Source organism: Candoia aspera, chromosome 4 (genome assembly GCF_035149785.1).
Source record: "Candoia aspera isolate rCanAsp1 chromosome 4, rCanAsp1.hap2, whole genome shotgun sequence".
NCBI lineage: Eukaryota > Metazoa > Chordata > Lepidosauria > Squamata > Boidae > Candoia > Candoia aspera.
In genome coordinates this window covers 104,582,746-104,601,809 of record NC_086156.1, presented here as the reverse complement: position 1 = coordinate 104,601,809, position 19,064 = coordinate 104,582,746, and the positions used below count along the sequence as shown (strand labels likewise).

Here is a 19,064-nt window from a genome sequence, read left to right as displayed (position 1 = left end):
AGGACTGCAAATATCTAGGGGGCAGCACAGAGGTACACAAATCTCCAGTTCTTTGCTGCCATCTAATGATCATGTCGATTTTTGCAGCCAGATATGGTGACCATAGTCTAACATGTGTTCTGTTGGAAACAAATGGAAGTAGTTTGCCATTGCCTCCTTCCGCAATTTTTTAATTTCTCAGTATAACCTACAGATCTGGGCTTTTCCTAGTGGTCTCCCATCCAAGAATTAACCAGGTTCTACCTTTCTTAGCTTTTTCCATCTAAGTGCTGTAACAAAAGGTTCATAAACCAGGAAAAAAATCCTGGAAAATCTAAAAAACGTCCGAAGTGCTGGGAATATTTAATTATTCAGAGCATATAGTCCAAGCCTGTTTTTGAACCATAAGCTTACTTGCAGTTAACTAAACCTTGAGTGATTCAACACGGTTCTGGGGATTCACATTATATGGGGTGGGTTCACACAACACCTAGTTTGTGGAACCCTGTCTGGGGAACTCGGCCACTGAGTTCAACAGTTTTTTCTTGAATGACTTCAAAAAGAGTCCTTCTCCTCCCAGAAGCAAAGAAAACGAGCGGGGTGGAAAATTGAGCTGGATTATGTTGATACACCTCCCCAAAAATCCTCCCCTCCGCTTCCTACGTGCACGTCCACAGAAGGAAAGAGAAAAAAAGCTTTCCAATTTTCTTCAAAGCAGCCTGAAATAAAGAGCGCGCTTCATGCAAATGAAGGGCGGGGACATAGGGCCTGAAGGCATAGCGTCAACCAATGAATAAACAAATCAGAAAACCTTATACAAATAAATTCCCTTACGGTAGCTTAAAAAAAACCAACCCGCTCGCGGAATCTTAGGGGAGGGGCTCTGATGACGCAAAGGTGGTTCGACAACCAATCAGCCGTTCGGGAAGCTTTGCGGCTGCAGCTCGCCCAAATAGTAAGGTAAAGAAAGCTAGAGAGAAAGAAAGAGAGACAGAGACAGACACGCAGGCGCCTTTCTAAATCTTTCTTCGTCCCCTTCCCAAGATGGCGGCCGCGATGCGCCTTCATATGGGCGGGCTTAGTATTGCGCCTGCGCGCTAAGCAACAAGTTCCTTCTGAAGATGGCGGCGATGAAACATTTGCGGAAAGCGTGCGCGCCCGCCGTATTTACTCCTTCTTTAATACTCAGAGTGAGGCTTTTTTATTTTCCTCTCTCTCTGTTCGGTCCTTCTACGTTATTAATTGCTCGGGGAAGGGGGTGAGCGGGCGGGCTCCACTGGGTTTTAATCCGGATTGAAGCCGAGCAGTATATAATTCGAATTAATTGAAAAACTGGGACTCTTAATCGCCATTAATTAGAGCTGTGTAGATAAAAACCGTTAAGGGAAGCAGGCAGGATCCACCATGTGGGTATTTCTACCGCAGAATGATGTAGTGAGATAAGGCGTGGCTGTGGATGATGGGTGTTTAGTCCATCCTTGAATGAAGGTGCTGGTTTGGAAGTGCCAGGCTGGGAAGTGGGGAGACCCCAGTTTGAAACCCAAATCGGCTGGAGGGCTGGTTCGTGTCTATTCTTTTTTCAGAAAAGTTGGTATATTAATGTATTATATTAAACAAGAGATACATGGCTGAATGATATCGAGGGTGGCAATTAAGGGCTCAGGATTAAAAAAAAATCATACTCTTAAGTATGTTAATCTCATATTTCTTCAAGCAACCTTGTTCTAATGTTCCCTTTCTTTTGGAGTTAGTCACATGCCACACGTACAATTGATGCTCTGTTTTCAATTGTAGTCTAATATCATTAAGTTTGATTCTTCAGTTGTTGATAAAACTGAATCATTTGCCTCTTTAAAAAATCCTGTATCTAAGATGCTCAGCATGTTACATAGTTCTCTCTATTTATTTAATTTAATTTATATTTCATATTTCATATTTTGTCACCGTCCATCTCTCTAAAGAGTGACTCTGGGCAGTTTACAATAGATATTAATTTATATAGATTTTATATAGATTTTAATTGGTGTTAGCTACCCAGAGTCATGAATTTGAGATGGGTGGCTATATAACTTTAAATAATAAAATAAAATCATAGGTCTTTCTAAGACCACCAGTGCTTCAAGTCCAAATTAAGACTGTAGTAAATGTTTTAATTAAATATGTTGCCATTCAGCGCTTTTAGGAAGGTGGCATTCTTTTCACAATCTCAGAAATCTTAGTGGTTAACAATAAGTGGATTTGGGTATGGTATTAACTCTATTTTCAGCCCCAGTTTTTCAGCCCTCCCCCACTCTTGCCTGTTAAGTAAGAATTATTCCAGAAAGGCAATTTCTAATGAGAACAAGAATCAAACTTTAGCTTCTCTTCCAGTAACACAGCAATATGGCTAGCTTGCTTTAATGCAGGGAATACAGCTATATACTGAACATAATTAGAACCATGTACGGTACTTGCTGTGGTTTCAAAGGTGCCAAATAATAAATTTCATTGTTGCCATTCTAACAGAAGTTAATATGTGTGCCCAATGATACAATTGAAAGTCTGAAAATTAAAGCCTGCATATTCTTTTGCGAGCTGCACTTTAGAAAGAACCTTGGAATGGTCTTGATTTTGTGCCATTTTTGGATTTGCCTACCCATGATTAAATCTTAAAACTCTGTTCTGTGTTTTTCTTTTTTGTCTCCCTGCTCAGAGGTTGGCGACTATCGTTCCCAGTGTCTCTCAAGTAGATAATTCTTCAAATTTCCTGAACAAAGTTCCTCACCGAAAACACCCAGGCATCCTCCATCTCAAATGTGTGCACCTTCCGCCTGAGTTAGTGGAAGCAGTTTCCTTTTGGGTGGCCCGTGAGTAAAGCTCATTAAAGATGGGGCTCTCTGGATGTATTAGCTGGTGTTATACCTGAAGGTATACACTACTGTTTCTGGAACTGAGTAAAGTGCCAGTGTGAATTCAGTGATCCTGCTTAGTTATCAGTTTGGAGAGTGTTATTTCTCTATTCTTTCATTTAAATCTTGATCAGCTGCCTCTAGCAATACACCAAATGTATTTATATGTGTTTGAACATGATAAAATGCAGTCACAAAACACCTCCGTAAAGATATTCTCAAGTTGAGCAAACTTCCTGGTGGCTTTGTGTATACAGGTTTCTTAGCAACAACTTGGAATTGGTTTATCATTGTCTTCTGGGGTGATTTTTTAGTTTCCATACCTGTTTTAGAGGCTTCTTTGGTTACTGTCTTACTCTTTCTCCCAGAATCCCCTATACGCAATTTGGAGAAGAAATCCCAGTCCTTTAGCAACTACCTGTGGAGCCGCAAACGCCCGGTAGAGTTGAAGGATCTGCGTAGAAAAGCACAGCTCTTGGAGCAGAAGCTGAGGAAGGATGCAGAAGTCCAAGCCCAGCAGAAAGGTGGGTGTGCATGGTGGAGAGAAGTCAGGAACAACCACACTTTTTAATTTTTATTTAAGGTGTCAGGCTAGAAACCGGGAGACTGTGAGTTCTAGTCCTGCCTTAGGCACAAAGCCAGCTGGGTGACCTTGGGCCAGTCACTCTCTCTCAGCCCTAGGAAGCAGGCAGTGGCAAACCACTTCTGAAAAACCTTGCCAAGAAAACTGCAGGGACTTGTCCAGGCAGTCGCTGAGAATCGGACACAATTAAATGGATTAAAAAAAAACTTGAAATAAAACATCAGAAATATACAGGATAGTTTAAAAAAGAGTTGGGAGAACAGAAAGACAACCTGGGGAGTAGTTAGATATGAAATCATAAGGAGAAATGTGTTAATTTTAAATAGAAAACATGTTGCTCATCTAAAGAAAGAATGGAGATCAATTGTTGAGCCCTTGGAGGAAAGCTGGGACATGACTCTCGCAAATAAATAAAAATAAATTCTATAGGAAAGTTGGTTTTTCAATCAGGATTTTCTCCAGAAGGAGAGGAGTAGAGGGGCCAGAATTCAAATCTCCCTGCCCTGCCAGTGAGGTAAGCTGAATGGTCTTGGATTGATCGCTGTGTTGTAGTGATCCCACCTCTCAGGGCTGAATGTGTAGACAAACGGGTAAGGGGCTGAACGGTGAGGTGTGCCACACTGTCCTTGAAGAAAAGAGGGACAAAAATGTAATAATTGCAACAATAATCCTTGTACTCCTTCTCTTTTCTCTCTCTGAGAAGTGCCTCCACGTAAAAGAGAGGAGGAGCTGAAGGAAGAAGTCTTGACTGCTGTTCGTAAAACGACTTACCACTGGGAAGAGTTAAAGTGAGTGTCTAAAACCCAAGACACTGTTTTTTGGAGGAAGACTCAGCTGAACCTTTGCTGTTTAATCTCTTTGAATTGTAAAGGCCTGTTAGCTTTTCTTTTCACATAGCCCCTTCGTATTATTATTATTGGTGGTGATGATGATGATGATGATGATTTAGAGCAGTCTTTCTCAAGCTTGGTAACTTTAAGATGTGTGGACTTCAACCCCCAGAATTCCCCAGCCAGCATTGCTGGCTGGGGAATTCTGGGGGTTGAAGTCCACACATCTTAAAGTTGCCAAGCTTGAGAAAGACTGATTTAGAGGCCGCCTGATTTCAAAATAACTTTTGGCAGCTTACACTTAAATATGTACCGTGAAACAAAAGTAGGAGGGGTTCCACAGGCACTCTATCCTGAGGCCTGGGAGAAAAGCCATGTTTTTAACATCAGGATGGGAGCTGCGTGGATCTTTTCATTGTGTGCTCTGTATACGCCTGCATAATTGTTTGTAGAAACTTTGTGGCTTTATTTTATTTGATTTACCTCTGTGTAACGGTTCCTGTTCTCATGACTTTAGGTGACTTTCGTCTAGCTGCAGGGAAGGTGGTGGTTGTGTAGCTTTCTGCCCTGTACTGACCAAGGCTGCAATTTTTCTTTCTCAAGTTACACCAAAGAGCTCAGCTTTCTGTACATGGTCGCCCGGATGGATGCAATCTTTGCGGCAGTGAGCCGAGCTTTCTGCGAAGTAAGTTGTGCGGCTGTAGCTTTTGGAGAGCAGTGGGCAAGATGATGTAGGGAGGACCGGAATAATTGCCAGCAAGCAATCTATTGGCCTTGAGGCTGGATCTCTCAGAGCAGAGCTTCATGGAGGGAGTGTGGAGATATGCCAGCCTTGGAGTCCCATCACCTTCTGGATTTGAGTTTTTGTTCATTATTAACGTCTCAGCCTTGGTTCACCTTTTGGAAAAAGGAGGTAGATTTTTTTAGGACGCAACCACTGTTAATCAAATTATTACTGAAATAAGTATTCATGTGCCAGAACCAGATTTAGCTGAGGGAGAACCTTCCCTCATATTGAGCTGTAGAAATGTGATAGGAAAGGGGTCAGTTCCTGTATAGCAGGTGTAAGGTCCAGAAGCCCCAAGATATTCCCACTCTGTTGGCCGTGAGTATCAGGTAGCCTGTCCTCTGCTGTGTGTGCTCATTTCTGGAAATTGGGATGATATGAACAGGACCTTTACTGCAGCAGCTCCTCTTCCTTTGAATGTGAGTGAAGATGGGTTGATTTGTAGCATCTCTCCAAGACCTAAAAACATACGGTCGTTTTCAGAATCAGATCTTACCTTACGAAGTATGGCAAATATACTGTTCTTCCAAACTGTGAAAGTATCCCCCTTTTCTCTGCAATTTTGCTCCCTTCAGATCCAGAAGCGAGTCCCAGACTTCCAGCCCAAAACTTTGCTGGATTTTGGCTCAGGTACCGGTGCTGCCAGCTGGTGAGAATCCCCTTGGAAGGGAGAAATTGCCTTTCTCCACAACAGCAACAGTGAGGCTTATCTCCATAGTGGAGGGAGGAAGACCCTAAACCAGGGGAGAGAGAGGGGAAGGCAGTCTTTTGTTGACCGTGGCTTCCGCGTAACAGTTTTGAAGGGGCTGAACGCTGCAAAGCCAGCCGTTGCACGTGTGAACAGAACAGGGTTAGGGTTCCTGGTTTTCTTAAATGGTGACTTCCTGGCAGCAGAGTTTCACATCATTTTTGAAGAGGATCACATGTGGAAGTGCTTCCAAAACGGGGGAAATTCTGCAGCCAGGTCTTGGCGGTTATTGTCAGAGGCCTCCAGAAAAAGGGATTTGAGCTATATGCATGTGACAGAAGTGGCTTTCCATCCTGGACCCGGGGTGGGGGGATGTGGGGGAGCAAGGAGGGAACATGTCTTCATTGATATATCCCTTGCTTCTTGTTTTGTACACTTTAGGGCAGCCCACAGCATCTGGGGGGAAAGCTTGAAAGAATACATGAATATTGATCGCTCTGCTCCCATGCTGGCCCTGGCAGAGAAGCTGATGAGAGGTGAGGTGGGAAGGAAGATGTGTACAGTCTTTCACTTTCTCAGCCTGTGGCGCGCTCAGTCCAACAAAAGTTGTTTTTTTTCCTAGTCCTTAGACTGGAGGGCAGTCTTTCCTTTCAACTGTGCCCCAAAGGTGGTTGTTCATCACTCTGTTTTCCTCCTGACAATCATACCCCTAAATGTCTGCATTACTTTTTGGAAGAGATGTCCTAGGGCAACTGTATTTATGGTGCAGTGACTGCTTTGTCTTTGCGACTGGGGAAAACTCAGGAGGAAATGTTGTAAGTTCTCCTTACCAAAACAAAACTCACATATACTGCCCAGAGTTGCTGGGACTCGGGTGGCATATAAATTTAATTAATTGATAATAACATACATCCATAGGTTAGCACAATTAGATCGTAGTCTTTCCTTGGATACAGGTATTTCCTGCAGGACTGTTTCCAAGTTTTGGTTTTGTCCCTCGTTGGGAGCTGTCTACCATGTCAGCTTCCACCAGGAACGTGTAATATTGTAGGTCGTTGCAAACTTAGTTAAAGGGAGAAAGAAGAGCAGAGTCCAAAAAAGTTCACATAGGTGTCTGGTGTTTCTGCAGAGCGTAGAAAACGCTAGTTCACTTGCTAATAAAAGCTGTGCAAATGGTTTACATATTCAAGCAATATTACATTTTATTTATTTATTTATCGAACATATTTTTATCACCACCCATCTCCCTCATATGGGGAACTCTGGGCGGTTCACAATAAAACAGTTTAAAATTCAATAAAATCATAAATCATCATCAATCCATAAATACCAAAATCAATCAATATAAATATAATAAATAAATACTACCATATTATATATGGTATTCATATTAAAGCTCGGTTTCCTGTTCTGTGTCATTCTGCTTCCTGCTAGACTTGGGTGGGATACAGCTAAGCACGGTGCTGGTACCCTATCCTGTCTTAAGTGCTGGAAATCTGGTGTGAGCCGCCATGGTATTTTATGGGCTCTTCCAAGGCTGTCATGAACGTCCAGCCTTGTTTCTTCTTCATTGCTTGATGCCAAATTTAAACTTACTGTGACGGATGTTCAGTAGAAAGTATTTTGTTTGGGTAGAATTGGAAACTCTAATGTTCTTCTTGGTCGCAATGTCATACTGGTTTGCTTAAACTTATACCTCCTTCAGTTGTCATTTCCCTGTATCCTCTTGAGGATGACCTGCTCGATTTCCACCTCTCTCCCAGTCACAAGCCCCTTTCCCTGAGGCTTTACCTGTTGCCTGTTTTCTTCCTAGGCTTCTCTGAATCCCAGGAACTCTGCTTTCCCGGTGTCTACTTCAGGCAGTTTTTCCCTGTTGGGCCGAAGGTAAACGCAACTCACAACTGCATTCAAAAGAGATTGGGTCCCAGCAGACTTGATGAACTCACCATGCCAACCCTCGAGGTCCCTTTTGATCTCTGGCTTGGGGATTTTTAGTGCAGCTTTTCTCTGTGGGATCTGTCTGGGAGCCCTCACAAGAATTACCTTTCCTGTCTTGTTTAAGATCTCCACCATTAGATTCCACTGTGGCTTAGTAATTGAAACTGATCTACTTTGGGGGCATTAATTTACAGGCTGTAAAGTTTTCCTACAGTATTAGAAAATGTTAGAAACTGTCCATTTGGCTTGGATTGGGAAGCATGTCTCTCTCTCTCTTATATAAAAGAGAGACATGCTTCCCAATCCATATATATCTATAACTATTTCTACAGTAAGTATGTGTGTGAGTGTCTGTCTGTCTGTCACCCCTGAAAAGCTGGGTTTTCTCCCAAGCATTGGGACAGAGTGAGATCAGAGTTGGAGGAGGATGCTGTGGTTGCATGGGGGAAGATGGGTGGCCGTAGAAGTATTTTAAATAAATAAATATATGTACAACTGTGCGTGTGTGTAATTGCACAGTTGGAAGGGCCATGTGAGGCATGGAGTCCAATGGCATGCTCTTCAGTGCAAGAATTATGGGAAGGGAAAAGGGAATTGGTAATTATTTTCCTGTTGTGCTTTTCCTCAGATTAGGATGTTTTTCCAATAACTATCTACAGCAGTATTTTTCAAACTTGGCAACTTTAAGATGTGTGGACTTCCAACTCCCAGAATTCCCCAGCCACCATGTAAAGTGATTAAATAAAATGAGAAGCGTTGGCTCTTATTAGGAAGACCCTCTCAATGATTTGTCCTGCCTTTCCTTTAATTTGCTAAGGGCAGTGGATGTAGGCCTTCTCCCTGCACCTTCGTTGGATCCTCACAATAGACCTGTGAGATAGATGGGTGAAGAGAGTATGGCTTAATCAAACCCAGTTTTTAACTGATCCTGTCTCCCCAAGCCAGGGTCTCAGATTTCTACCACTGTGCTTTCTCAGACAGAATTTGTAATCGCAATCCGGGCTCATTTCTGTTCTCATCCCCCCCCACCCCCCCCAGATGACGTTTGATATCACGGTATCCGCTTTCTCTCTCAACGACCTGCCAAGCTATGCTCAGAGAGTGGAGACAGTGCAAAATCTCTGGAAGAAAACCAACAACTTTCTGGTAAGGAACAGGCCTTGGATTGCCTGGATGGATTCGGCCTGGTTACTCTCTGCTCCGCCTTGGAACTTTGCCTGGTTCATACTGAATGCTCTTTTGGTAACTCTTCTGGATTGAGAGGTGGCAGCCTGGGGCCTGCATATCGCCCCCAAGTCCTCTTTTCACATTCTGCTGAGGGCTGTTGGCTGCAGGAAAGTTGGCCATCATTCCTTAGACTGTGGTTGCCCTCCATGCTGCTGCTGCTGTCTGGAAGCTTCACTCACAGGAAAGTCAGAGAGAGGGCAGAGGCTCTGGCTGTGGAGTGATAGCAACTCCCTTGATATTTAGGATGCGATGTTCTTGAAAATCAAAGTGATAAAAGGACAGTGTTTCTTGCCCACACTTGAATGCCCCGTCCCATAATGAAGGTGAATATATTTGTGCTGAACAACAGAAGACATGGGTACACTAGGGACCTGTAGGAAAAAAACTTGAGTGAAACTCTTCTACTCTCTTTGCACATGATGATGCCTTTATATAAATAAAATCAGTAACCCATTTCTTTGAAAACATAAACATTGCCTTGCTGGATCAGACCCCTAGCCCAAGCCCACTAGTCTCCCTGAAGGTGGCCTTCAGAGGCAGTCACACTGCCATCTAGGCTAACGGCTGTTGATCCCCATGACCTCTGAATTGGTCCAACCCAGTTTTGAAACCAGCCAAGCTGGTAGCCAGCACCACATCTTGTAATAAATTCCAAAGTTTAATTACATGTTGTGTTTTTTTTTTTAAATCCTTTCGTCTGTTCTGATTATTTCAGGTTTCAGTGGGTGACCTCTGGTTGTAGTATTTTGGGAAACTGAAAATAGCTTCTCCTTGTCCTTTATCCGCACCATACATAGTTTTGTATGCCTCCATCATGTCCCCCCTCATTCACCTTTCTAGACTAAAAAGCCCCAAATGTTGCAACCTTGCCCCATAGAGAACCTGCTCCAGCTGCTTGATCTTCTTAGTTTCCCTCCTCTGAACCTTGTTTCCATGTTACTGGTGTCCTCATTCTTGTGAGAACAGGTTCACACATAACACAAGGATTTCATTTATCCTCTGTACGGCCTGGATAATATTGGAACAGGGAACCAACACCTCTCACCCCCTTTCTGCCTTTCTCTAAAGAGGCAGGAAGCCCTGGTATCCAGGCTTACCCTGCATGGAGGAAGGAGTCTCCTTAGAACTTGTTTGAAAGGGACCAGCCTGGGAAGAAAGGGCAGAATTTGCAAAGAAGAGTTAACAGCCGGAATGACAACCCGTTGCATTTGGACTGCAGGCCAGAGTGTTCTCCCCCCGCCGCCCCGTTTCCTTTATCTATTTGTTTTCCCCCTTTATCTTCTTTTCCAGGTTCTGGTTGAAAATGGAACCAAGGAAGGCCATCAGATGCTCATGGAGGCCCGAGATGTCGTTTTGAAGGCGAGTCACCTTTTTCCAGTTAATGGCCTGCTTAAAAGGGAAAAAGTTGCAAAATGGTGATGAAGGAAAGATAACACCTCAGATGCCTCATTAGATGGTTCTTAAGTTGGGTATAATTTTACGTGGTTCAAGTTTCTTTGAAAGCAGGGATACAGTTAATAAGTATGTATCTGTTTCGGTCTTAGTTCTCTCTCACATACATTACAGGTGTCTTCTTGTGTCATCTGATTTAATTAAGCAGGAGATGGATTTTTCTCTCCCACCTTAATTGTGATTGAAGGGAGGGTGGACTCTGTTCTCAAGCATGCATAAGGTGTGAGCGTTCAGGACCCCCCCCCCCTCTTGGGGGAGATGGTTTTCTTTACTGCAATCTTGGTAATTCCCCAAATAATTTGTTTTGCTTCTGTCTCTGTTTATCCTCCAGGCACTGGATAAGTTGTAGCAGTCACTCAAAAATCACTCATCATGGGCTGTGAGCCTCCACATTAAGGTTATGGAGAAGTGTGGGGGCCACCAGTTTTACTGACTGAGGCTTTTTCATTTTGTTCTCAGGACGCAGATAAAGCAAACCAAGCAGCTCATGTTTTTGCTCCGGTAAGTACCAAAATCTGTCCAGAGCTTCATTTGCCAAAGCTACATTAGAATGTAAAACTATCTCATCGGAGAAGTCTGCTGTGCTGGACTCCAAGCCATTCTTGTGCCATTGTGTAAATATTTCTGGGGGTTTCTTAAGCCAACATTCCTAGTTTTCTGTCTCTGAACCTGATCTTTGATTGTGAGTCCAGGATATGTGCAGATCTTGGCTTTTGATCAGAGCTTAAACCGCTGTTTTTGGATACCGGCACTGAAGATGAAGAAAAGTTGATGGTGAAACAAAGCGGAGGGCGGGAGAAAGCGTATCAATGCAACTGCGGTCGTATTCTTCAGTGAGCAGGAGCAGAAATGGTGTAAACCCATTTCTTGCATGGTGGAGTGCCGAAGAGGATTTCTGTATTCATCCATCAAGGGCTCTGGGTTACCGGAACATGATAGTCATTGACTTGTCTCTTTCACTTGCCTAGTGCCCACATCACTTGCCCTGTCCGCGCATGTTACTGGATAGTCCTTTGCCATGCAACTTCCTCCAGCAGTATCAACCCCTGCCTTTCTGCTGGGTAAGTCTACCTGCCTGCTTGTCTCCCTTTGAGAAGAGGTGGGGTGATGAACTGTGTGCTGAACGAAATTCACTCCCCTGGGCACTACCACAGATGAGTGAGTGAATTAACAGGGCTCTAAGCAGGCCAAGTCAGGTCTGTCTGTCCCCTCCATTTCTTCGCATTGTGTCTCTAGCATCCTCACAGGACAGTGGGGACCCATCTACAGGAACGCTTGGAGCACCTCAGAACAGAGCAGTCACAGCAAGTGCTTGATACTTAGGTAGGACTTATTCAGACAACATGGACTGGGAGGAACGCAGAGCACCAGGGTAGAGCAGACAGTATTCTGTTGTTCAGTTTCTGGCATCACTTGACACTGCTACATGACCTGTGCAGCCCCCAGTGCCTCCCCAAATTGTAATATATTTACAAAGAGGTAAGATCACGAGATACGTGGGAAATAGTAGTGTTAGCTGCATTTTATTTAACTTAAACCAGAATTAGTTTTTGTTCCGGTCCTTCTCTTTTTCGTTTACAACCCTCCTGCTGGAGTACAACTTTAAGACTATATGAAGCCTGGGAAAGGTAACGTGTTCCTGTTTGAATGGGCAGGTGGGATTTTCGGAAGTTACAAAACCAGGATAAAATGGGTAGGAAAATTTGTGGTTCATAGTATTGTGGGAAACCCAGGCATGGTCTAACCATGTTGGGTGAACCACATCAAGGCATAATATGGTTCATTTGTTTAGGAATTGCATGTTGTCTGGATAGAGCATTTGTGTTCTGTCTTGGGATTAGGGCTGGGGTTAGTGTTTAGTGAGAACACAACCTCTGAGTAAGCATATGGGATTCTGTGCAACAAGAAAGGCAGTTCAGGAGTAGGCAAAGTAAGTAAAGGAGGCTACCCAAACAAACAAACAAGCAAACAAACTGAAGTAAAATCAGTGGTTATCCCTAACATACATAGAGATTTGAAAACAATGATCCTGCTCTGGAATACAGGTCATCCTCAGTTAACTGCCATAATTGAGACCAGGAACTCTATCACTGAGCGACGCAGGTGTAAAGCAAAAAAACATGTGACCGTGCTGACTTAAAATGGCAGTTCTGGCAGTTCCGGTTGTGATCATTAAGTGAATCACACATGGTCATTAGGTGCAATGTCATGTGACCACAACTCATACCTCCTGCCGGCTTTCCCATTGATTTTGCTTGTCAGAAGCCAGCAGTGAAGGTCCCAAGTGGTGATCACGTGACTGCGGGACGCTGCAACCATTGTAACGGTGTGCAGGTTGCCAAGTGCCTGAGTCGCAATCGTGATTGTGGGGAGGCAACGGCTGCAACTTCAAGGACTGGTCATAAGTCTCGTTCAGTGCTGTTGTAACTTCAAACAATTGCTGAACGAGTGGTTGCTAAGCGAGGACTACCTGTATCTTCTTTTTTCGGCTGGATTGGGCCAATGTGGACCCCTAGGAGTAGTTCATGCACTTATGGAAACATGTTCATGAACTCAACTCAGCAAAAATTGCACATCAGCCTGTTCCTGAAGAAAACCAACATTCTGGGGTCAAATTGTACCATTTTGCACCCCTACAAATGAAGAAAGATTAAGGGTCTTTCAAAGATCTTAATTCAGGTTTCCCTAGCCTAGATGGATTGAGTTAAAATTTCCTTGCAATGTAAGCCATCCTGGCTGGGAACCTGGAGAGTTTGTAAGTCTCTCATAAAATATGTGAAAGGTGACAGGTCCCCTGTGCAAGCACAGTCATGCCTGACCCTCTGGGGGGACGCTGCTTTCTCAATGTTTTCTTGGCAGACTATAGAGCGGGGTGGTTTGCCGTTGCCTTCCCCAGTCGTCACCTTCCCCAGCAAGCTGGGTACTCATTTTACCGACCTTGGAAGGATGGAAGGCTGAGTCAACCTGAGCCGGCTACCCGAGAATCCAGCTTCTGCTGGGATCGAACTCAGGTCGTGAGGAGAGTTTCGGTTGCAATACTGCCGCCTACCACTCTGCGCCACACGAGGCATCCTTCAGGCAATATATTGAAGACTGTCTACAAACCTGGGGAAGAAAGAAGTGAAAGATCACTACAGAATTCCTAATGATTCTGTGCATCCCAAGGCCAATTGCCCAGATGAGATCTTTTTGTTGATAGAAGTCAAACTTCCTGGGGGGCTTCCCACTCTGACCCACGCTTCCTCCTCTTTTTTTTTTTTTCTTCCAGAGTTTACGTTCCAGCCAATTTCAATTAGAATTAATAAGTTGTGGTCTCCTGGTGGGTTTGTGGACCTATTGGAAGAAAAGATGACAGCAGTCAGTGTGTCAGTCTAATGTTTCTGCTAGTTTTCCTTGCCTGGACCATGAGGAGAGGGCATGATTTTCTAAGATCACTCTGTCCTGTGTGTGTATCTCCAGAATCCTCCACAGAAAACCGAGAGATTTTCTTTCTTGATCCTGTGCCGAGGATCAGAGAAGTTGATGGATCCCTGGCCCCGAATCACCCAACCTGTCCTTTGCCGCAAACGCCACGTCCATGTGCACCTCTGTTGTGCTGATGGCACCCTCCAACATGCTGTTGTGACATCAAAGAAACATAGCAGGTACTAGATTCCTCTTGAAGGGAGCACTAGATCCAGGCTCTGGTTCCCTGGACTGGGGGTTGAGAATGGGGCCTGTGTTCATGAATGTGGCCCTGGGGTCATCATCTGTCTTTGCTCCTTGCAGGGATCTCTATCGATGTGCCCGGAGCAGTCATTGTGGAGATCAGCTTCCTATTTTGACTCCAGATAGCAAATCCATTTTGGAGGACAAATCGTCCCTGGAAGGCCAGATAAACAATACTCAAAAAGTTAATACTGCTCGTTCCCAGGATCTGAATTGATGAGGTCCCTTCCAGTATACCTCTGTGCTTCCTTTCGGTATCCAGACAGGATGTCTGCTGGTCTCCAGAATCTGAATTCCTTATACTATTTGGAACCATAGACCCAAGTTTTTTTAGGTCTTCTGCTTGGCCATGCCTATATAATCAAGAAGATCAAATTGTGGTATGCCTCAATCCATTTTCCATGGATTATGCTGATTTTCTTGGAGCAACTTCAGCCCCCGTCAGATGCATTGGATTTAATTCAGCTTTTTTCCCTCTCTTGGATGTCATAGCAAGCCAAGTCGGGCCTCCAGAGATTTGATTAGTTGTGATCGTGGCGGGCAGGCTCATTCCGCTGAACGTGCTCTGAGACACACACCAAGACAAACTCTGTGGTCTCCTCCTTCAGCCTTGAGCCCTACAAAGAATTTGGATTACAGATTCCATCTCTAGTCCTTGGCTATGAAAGCTAGTTGGGACTGATTAAGGCCTGAAGGACATGTGGGTGGCAGAGGCTACGCGGCATATATCTCTTTCTGGACTGTTCCATTTGGTTTGGAGGTGGAATATTTACATCTTCTCTTCCTTTAAAACATCATCTAGTACAAACTAGAAGGTTAGCCCAAGGTGATGAACATTAGATTAGAAACAGTTTCACATATGAAAGGAGTGTGTCACACAAGAAATAAATACAGTAAGTCAGCACTCCCACACCCCACCCTGAGAAATAGTAGAAGCTAGAATTATATGTATCAGCATAGTATTTCTCTGTTCTGGCACTGGGTGTACTGAAACTCACAACTATCTCTCCTAACCAATCTGGGGTTACATGGAAAGCCGGATGAGCAGTTTCAAAAGCTTGGGTTGTCCTGGTTGTTGCTCCCTTGCTCTTCCTTCCTGTCTGATTGGTTGAAGAGGAGGACAAGTGCTCCCCAACTTGTTGGTTTGTTTTTTTTCCAGCGGGAGGCTCAGGAGTGCGCATTCCAATAAAGTGGGCTTGGAGAGCCTGAGTGAAGAGGGAGTGGGAGGACAGCTTTGGTTTCAAGTGGATGCAAAAGGGTGTGTGCTTATGACCACTTTGATCTCAGCTCTGGAAAAGATGTTGAGTAGGTTGAAGTTAGGAAATTGGAGAACAATCAACATAGGAGGGATCCTGGGATTAGCAGGTTTGGGATTGGTTGCTGAGGGAGAAAAATTTGGGCACTTAATAGTTTCATTGTTCTTTAAATAAGCTCTCTTGCACACATGCAAGAGGCCTCTTTGGGTAACAGCGGTGGTATTCAAGAAGTTGTGGATATTTTGCTGCCACTGCTGCTTGTTCTGCCTAGCTGGTTGAATCTTTCTGTCCCAAATGGAGGTGGCGCCCTTGGCTTCTAAGGACACCCCTGCTGCTTCCAGAGTGCATCAGAAATCCTACCTGTGTTTCTGCAATGAGTGAAAAGCCCCACAAATTTCAGCAGGCTTTGTCATGGAATCCTGGGCTCACAGCCCAATCCCATGAACCTGGGTGAACTTTAGGTTGGGCCACCGACATGCTTTGTTCAACCGTTTCTTCTCCCCTGCCCTCCAAATTATCTCCAAGCCACAGAGATCACGTTAAAGAAGACTTTATCATCCAAATCTCTAGTGCCCCCTGCCTGAGTCTGATTCCCATCCATTGTTTCTGAAGTCCAAATCTGGTGCCCCATGCTTTCTGGCACTTTGATTTGCATGCCAACGGGGGGAAACTGGAGGACCAGCTTCCTAATCAGAAAGGATATGGGTTCTGCTCAATGATGCGGGTAGTTGTGTAGTGTGTCCAGCTGTTGCTCTGTGATACCAATGTTGTTAAAAGGCCTGCTGAAATCAGTGGGTTGACTTTAGTTTCTGTTGTTGAGAATGAATCATGCTGGCTGGGAATTCTGGGGGTTGAAGTCCACACAACTTACAGTTGCCGAGTTTGAAAAACACTGGTCTAGGGAGCATTTGATGCTGTTGTAGAACATAAAAACAGCTTGGCTGGATCATGCTGGAGACCTATCTCATCCAATGTTCCAGTTGGCTTTTGAGTGTGTATCCGGAGACCTATTTCAAGTCCTTGATGGCATAGGACAAAAAAAAAAAAGGCTGAACTAAGATAAAAACTATAGTTTGGTTTAAATTAGCTGTAGCTTTAATTAAAACTAACTGACATGGATTAAATGAAGCTAACATTAGCCTCTTTTTCTTTTACATCCCTTCGGTCACAAAATTTACCATTTTTTTTTATAGCAGTTGAAGGGCTTTGATGGGTCATTTAACTGGAGTCTCCCCCATCGCCGTCCCCCAGTGCACTCCTGGGATACAATACCAATTTCAGTAATTTCATTTGCTTTTCTAAAATCCTTCTGCTCCTCTCCCTTAAATAGGCGTTTTTAGCAAATGGAAGCAAACTGCTGTCCAGTTGCTTATTTAGAAGTGCATCTATCAAGTCCAAAGAAGCAAGTGTTTTTCACCCCTTTTCATCAGCTAGAATAGCACGCAACAGCCATCAAACAGAAAAGAAAGAACATCCACCGTTCACATGTCCAGCAGTATCTTGACGCCAATTAATTAACTATTAAAATTCTGCTAACAGGTTGCTGACTTCGATAAATGCTGAAACTTATCAGCTGCTGTGTTGTAGCATAGACATTAGTCTGAAAGTTGGCCACTGGACTGGAACTGTATGGATTTGATTGGAGGAGAGGCAAAGTACGTACCATTTAACTGCCTTGCCCGGTCGGCTCATTAAAATGTGAATGATAAAGTTAGAGTAAATACCTTCATAAAAGGGATAGTAAAAAAATATCCTGACTTTTCAGTCTCCAGGGTCAGAGGACAGTTAAGTTAAAGGACGATTTTTGATATCTGTCCATCATGACCCTGAAGACAAGGAATTCAGCTGGGTCCTAAAAGACCTCTGTATGTCGACGCTCAGTAGGGCCCTGGGAATCAGCCCTGACTTAAGAGTGAAGAGGGTATGATTTGATATTTTTTAAAAGTCCATAAATTATTAAGGGGAAGCTTTAAGACACCCACTGCTCCTGCTGCTGCTTTTTCCGGGGGAAGGGGAAGAACCCAGCTAATTTTCAGTTGGATCCCTAAGGGTGAATTTTTTTATTCCTTCCCCACCTACACCCTTTCCAGGAGAGAGAGCAGAAAGGAGGAAAGGACGACACAGCAGACTCCTATTTGTCTATCGGTGAACCTACACAATCTGGTTGAGCCAATGCAGAATTACTGAAACAAAACAAAACAGCCAGTTTTCTGGAACGTCAGGATACTGGCATGACATGGCTGAAGAATGATCCTAGACTACGCCTTGTGCAGGGGTGTGCTATGCTGTCCATCTTGGAAAGCATTGCCCCCCCCCCCCAACAATTGGTAGGATTGTTTTGTTGTGGTTTTTCTGGCAATACTTGGCAAAAGCAGATGGCCCAGTGAGATACTGCACCAGATGGGGGCAAGCCACAGAGGAGCTGGTACAGGGAAGGTTGCATTCATAGGCCTGCTACCTGCCCTTGTGTTTCCAGCTGTAAAATTTGAGCAAGTCCATCTTCAGCGTTGACATGGGGCCCATTCACTCATGGTCAGCTGCCCCAAGAATTCAGAAGGTAAATCGGAGCCTGTATTTTGTAAGCTGAGTTGAGCTCCGTTGTGTTGGCAGATCCAGCCCCAAAGTGTTAATATTCCTAAGTAAGGTACCTCTGATACATTATGTTTCCCTCTGGATCATGTCATTGATGTCATTGATCATGTCTGACTGGTCCCCCAAAAGGTGTCTTTTGTCCCAAGCACGGTGACTGGGTTTGCACGTTGTACTAAGCCACAGTTTGATTAACCATAGATTGAATAAACCATAATTGGATTGGTTTTCACAATATGCTCAGCCATAAATGAGTAAGTGTGGTCTCATAGCTGCATCTGGGTACTGTGTTTATTGTCTCCAGATATACTCATTTTATAAATTGAGGGGAAGTCAGACTATCTGTAGGCCTGAGAAAGGGTTTTTCCTGGCAAAGATGGATTTGCTCACTGACATTTTTAGGGAGGAATGAGAATAGGTCCTCAGCTGGAGAGCCTTTGCTTGCCAGCATAAGATGGTCTTCTCCAATTACAGGTAGTCCTCAATTAGCAACCACAATTGGGACCAGTAACTTGGTCATTAAGCGACGTGGACACCAAATGAAACCATTTGGTACTGTGCTTAAGATCTTACTTCGGCTTTCCTTTGCTTTACAGACCTGTGAAGGTCATAAATGCAAGGATTGGTTGATAAGTTATCTTTTCATCACCATCATAACTGCAAATGGTTGCTGTACGAGGCAGTCACTAAATGAGGACTACCTTAAGTGTGACCTTGAAGGTTTGGGCTGCTTCAAGTCCTGCCAGCGTGGGATTGTGGGAGTTGTAGTTCAGAGCTTTTAGAGGAGTATCAAGCCAGGGAAGTTTGCTGCAAGTGAGCCTGAGCAAAATAGATCAATGTTTTAATTTTGTATAAGGCAACATCCAATATTTTTAAGAAGGAAAAAGGCAATGGGTTCTAATTATGACTCAAGGGATCAATTAGTTTCTTCACAGTGCATCTGGTCACAGATGGTATTTAAACATGATCCAAGTTTGAAACAGCTGTTAATGGGTGTTCCGAGCTCAGAAAAAAAGATTCTTAAGAAACCCTCTCAGATTGTTTTGTCCCAAGCTCAGGACAAAATGTTTCATTTCAGGGTTTATATCCTCCAACAAAGGGAATACAGAAACTCAAGCCCTTCTTTCCTTCCTTCCTCT

The 19,064-nt window shown here is 44.0% G+C and overlaps 1 protein-coding gene across 1 annotated transcript; it reads left to right on the top strand.

Moving 5' to 3' along the window:
- The first annotated feature begins 1,087 nt into the window (after positions 1 to 1,087).
- On the top strand, positions 1,088 to 18,179 carry METTL17 (methyltransferase like 17). Its single transcript, XM_063302550.1, has 15 exons — positions 1,088 to 1,169; positions 2,672 to 2,825; positions 3,236 to 3,391; positions 4,154 to 4,238; positions 4,884 to 4,965; positions 5,643 to 5,716; positions 6,197 to 6,291; positions 7,569 to 7,639; positions 8,732 to 8,839; positions 10,211 to 10,335; positions 10,704 to 10,717; positions 10,770 to 10,873; positions 11,341 to 11,433; positions 13,832 to 14,016; positions 14,141 to 18,179. The coding sequence occupies exons 1-15, from the start codon at positions 1,101 to 1,103 to the stop codon at positions 14,295 to 14,297; spliced, it is 1,572 nt and encodes a 523-aa protein (XP_063158620.1). The 5' UTR covers positions 1,088 to 1,100; the 3' UTR covers positions 14,298 to 18,179.
- Positions 18,180 to 19,064: the final 885 nt, after the last annotated feature.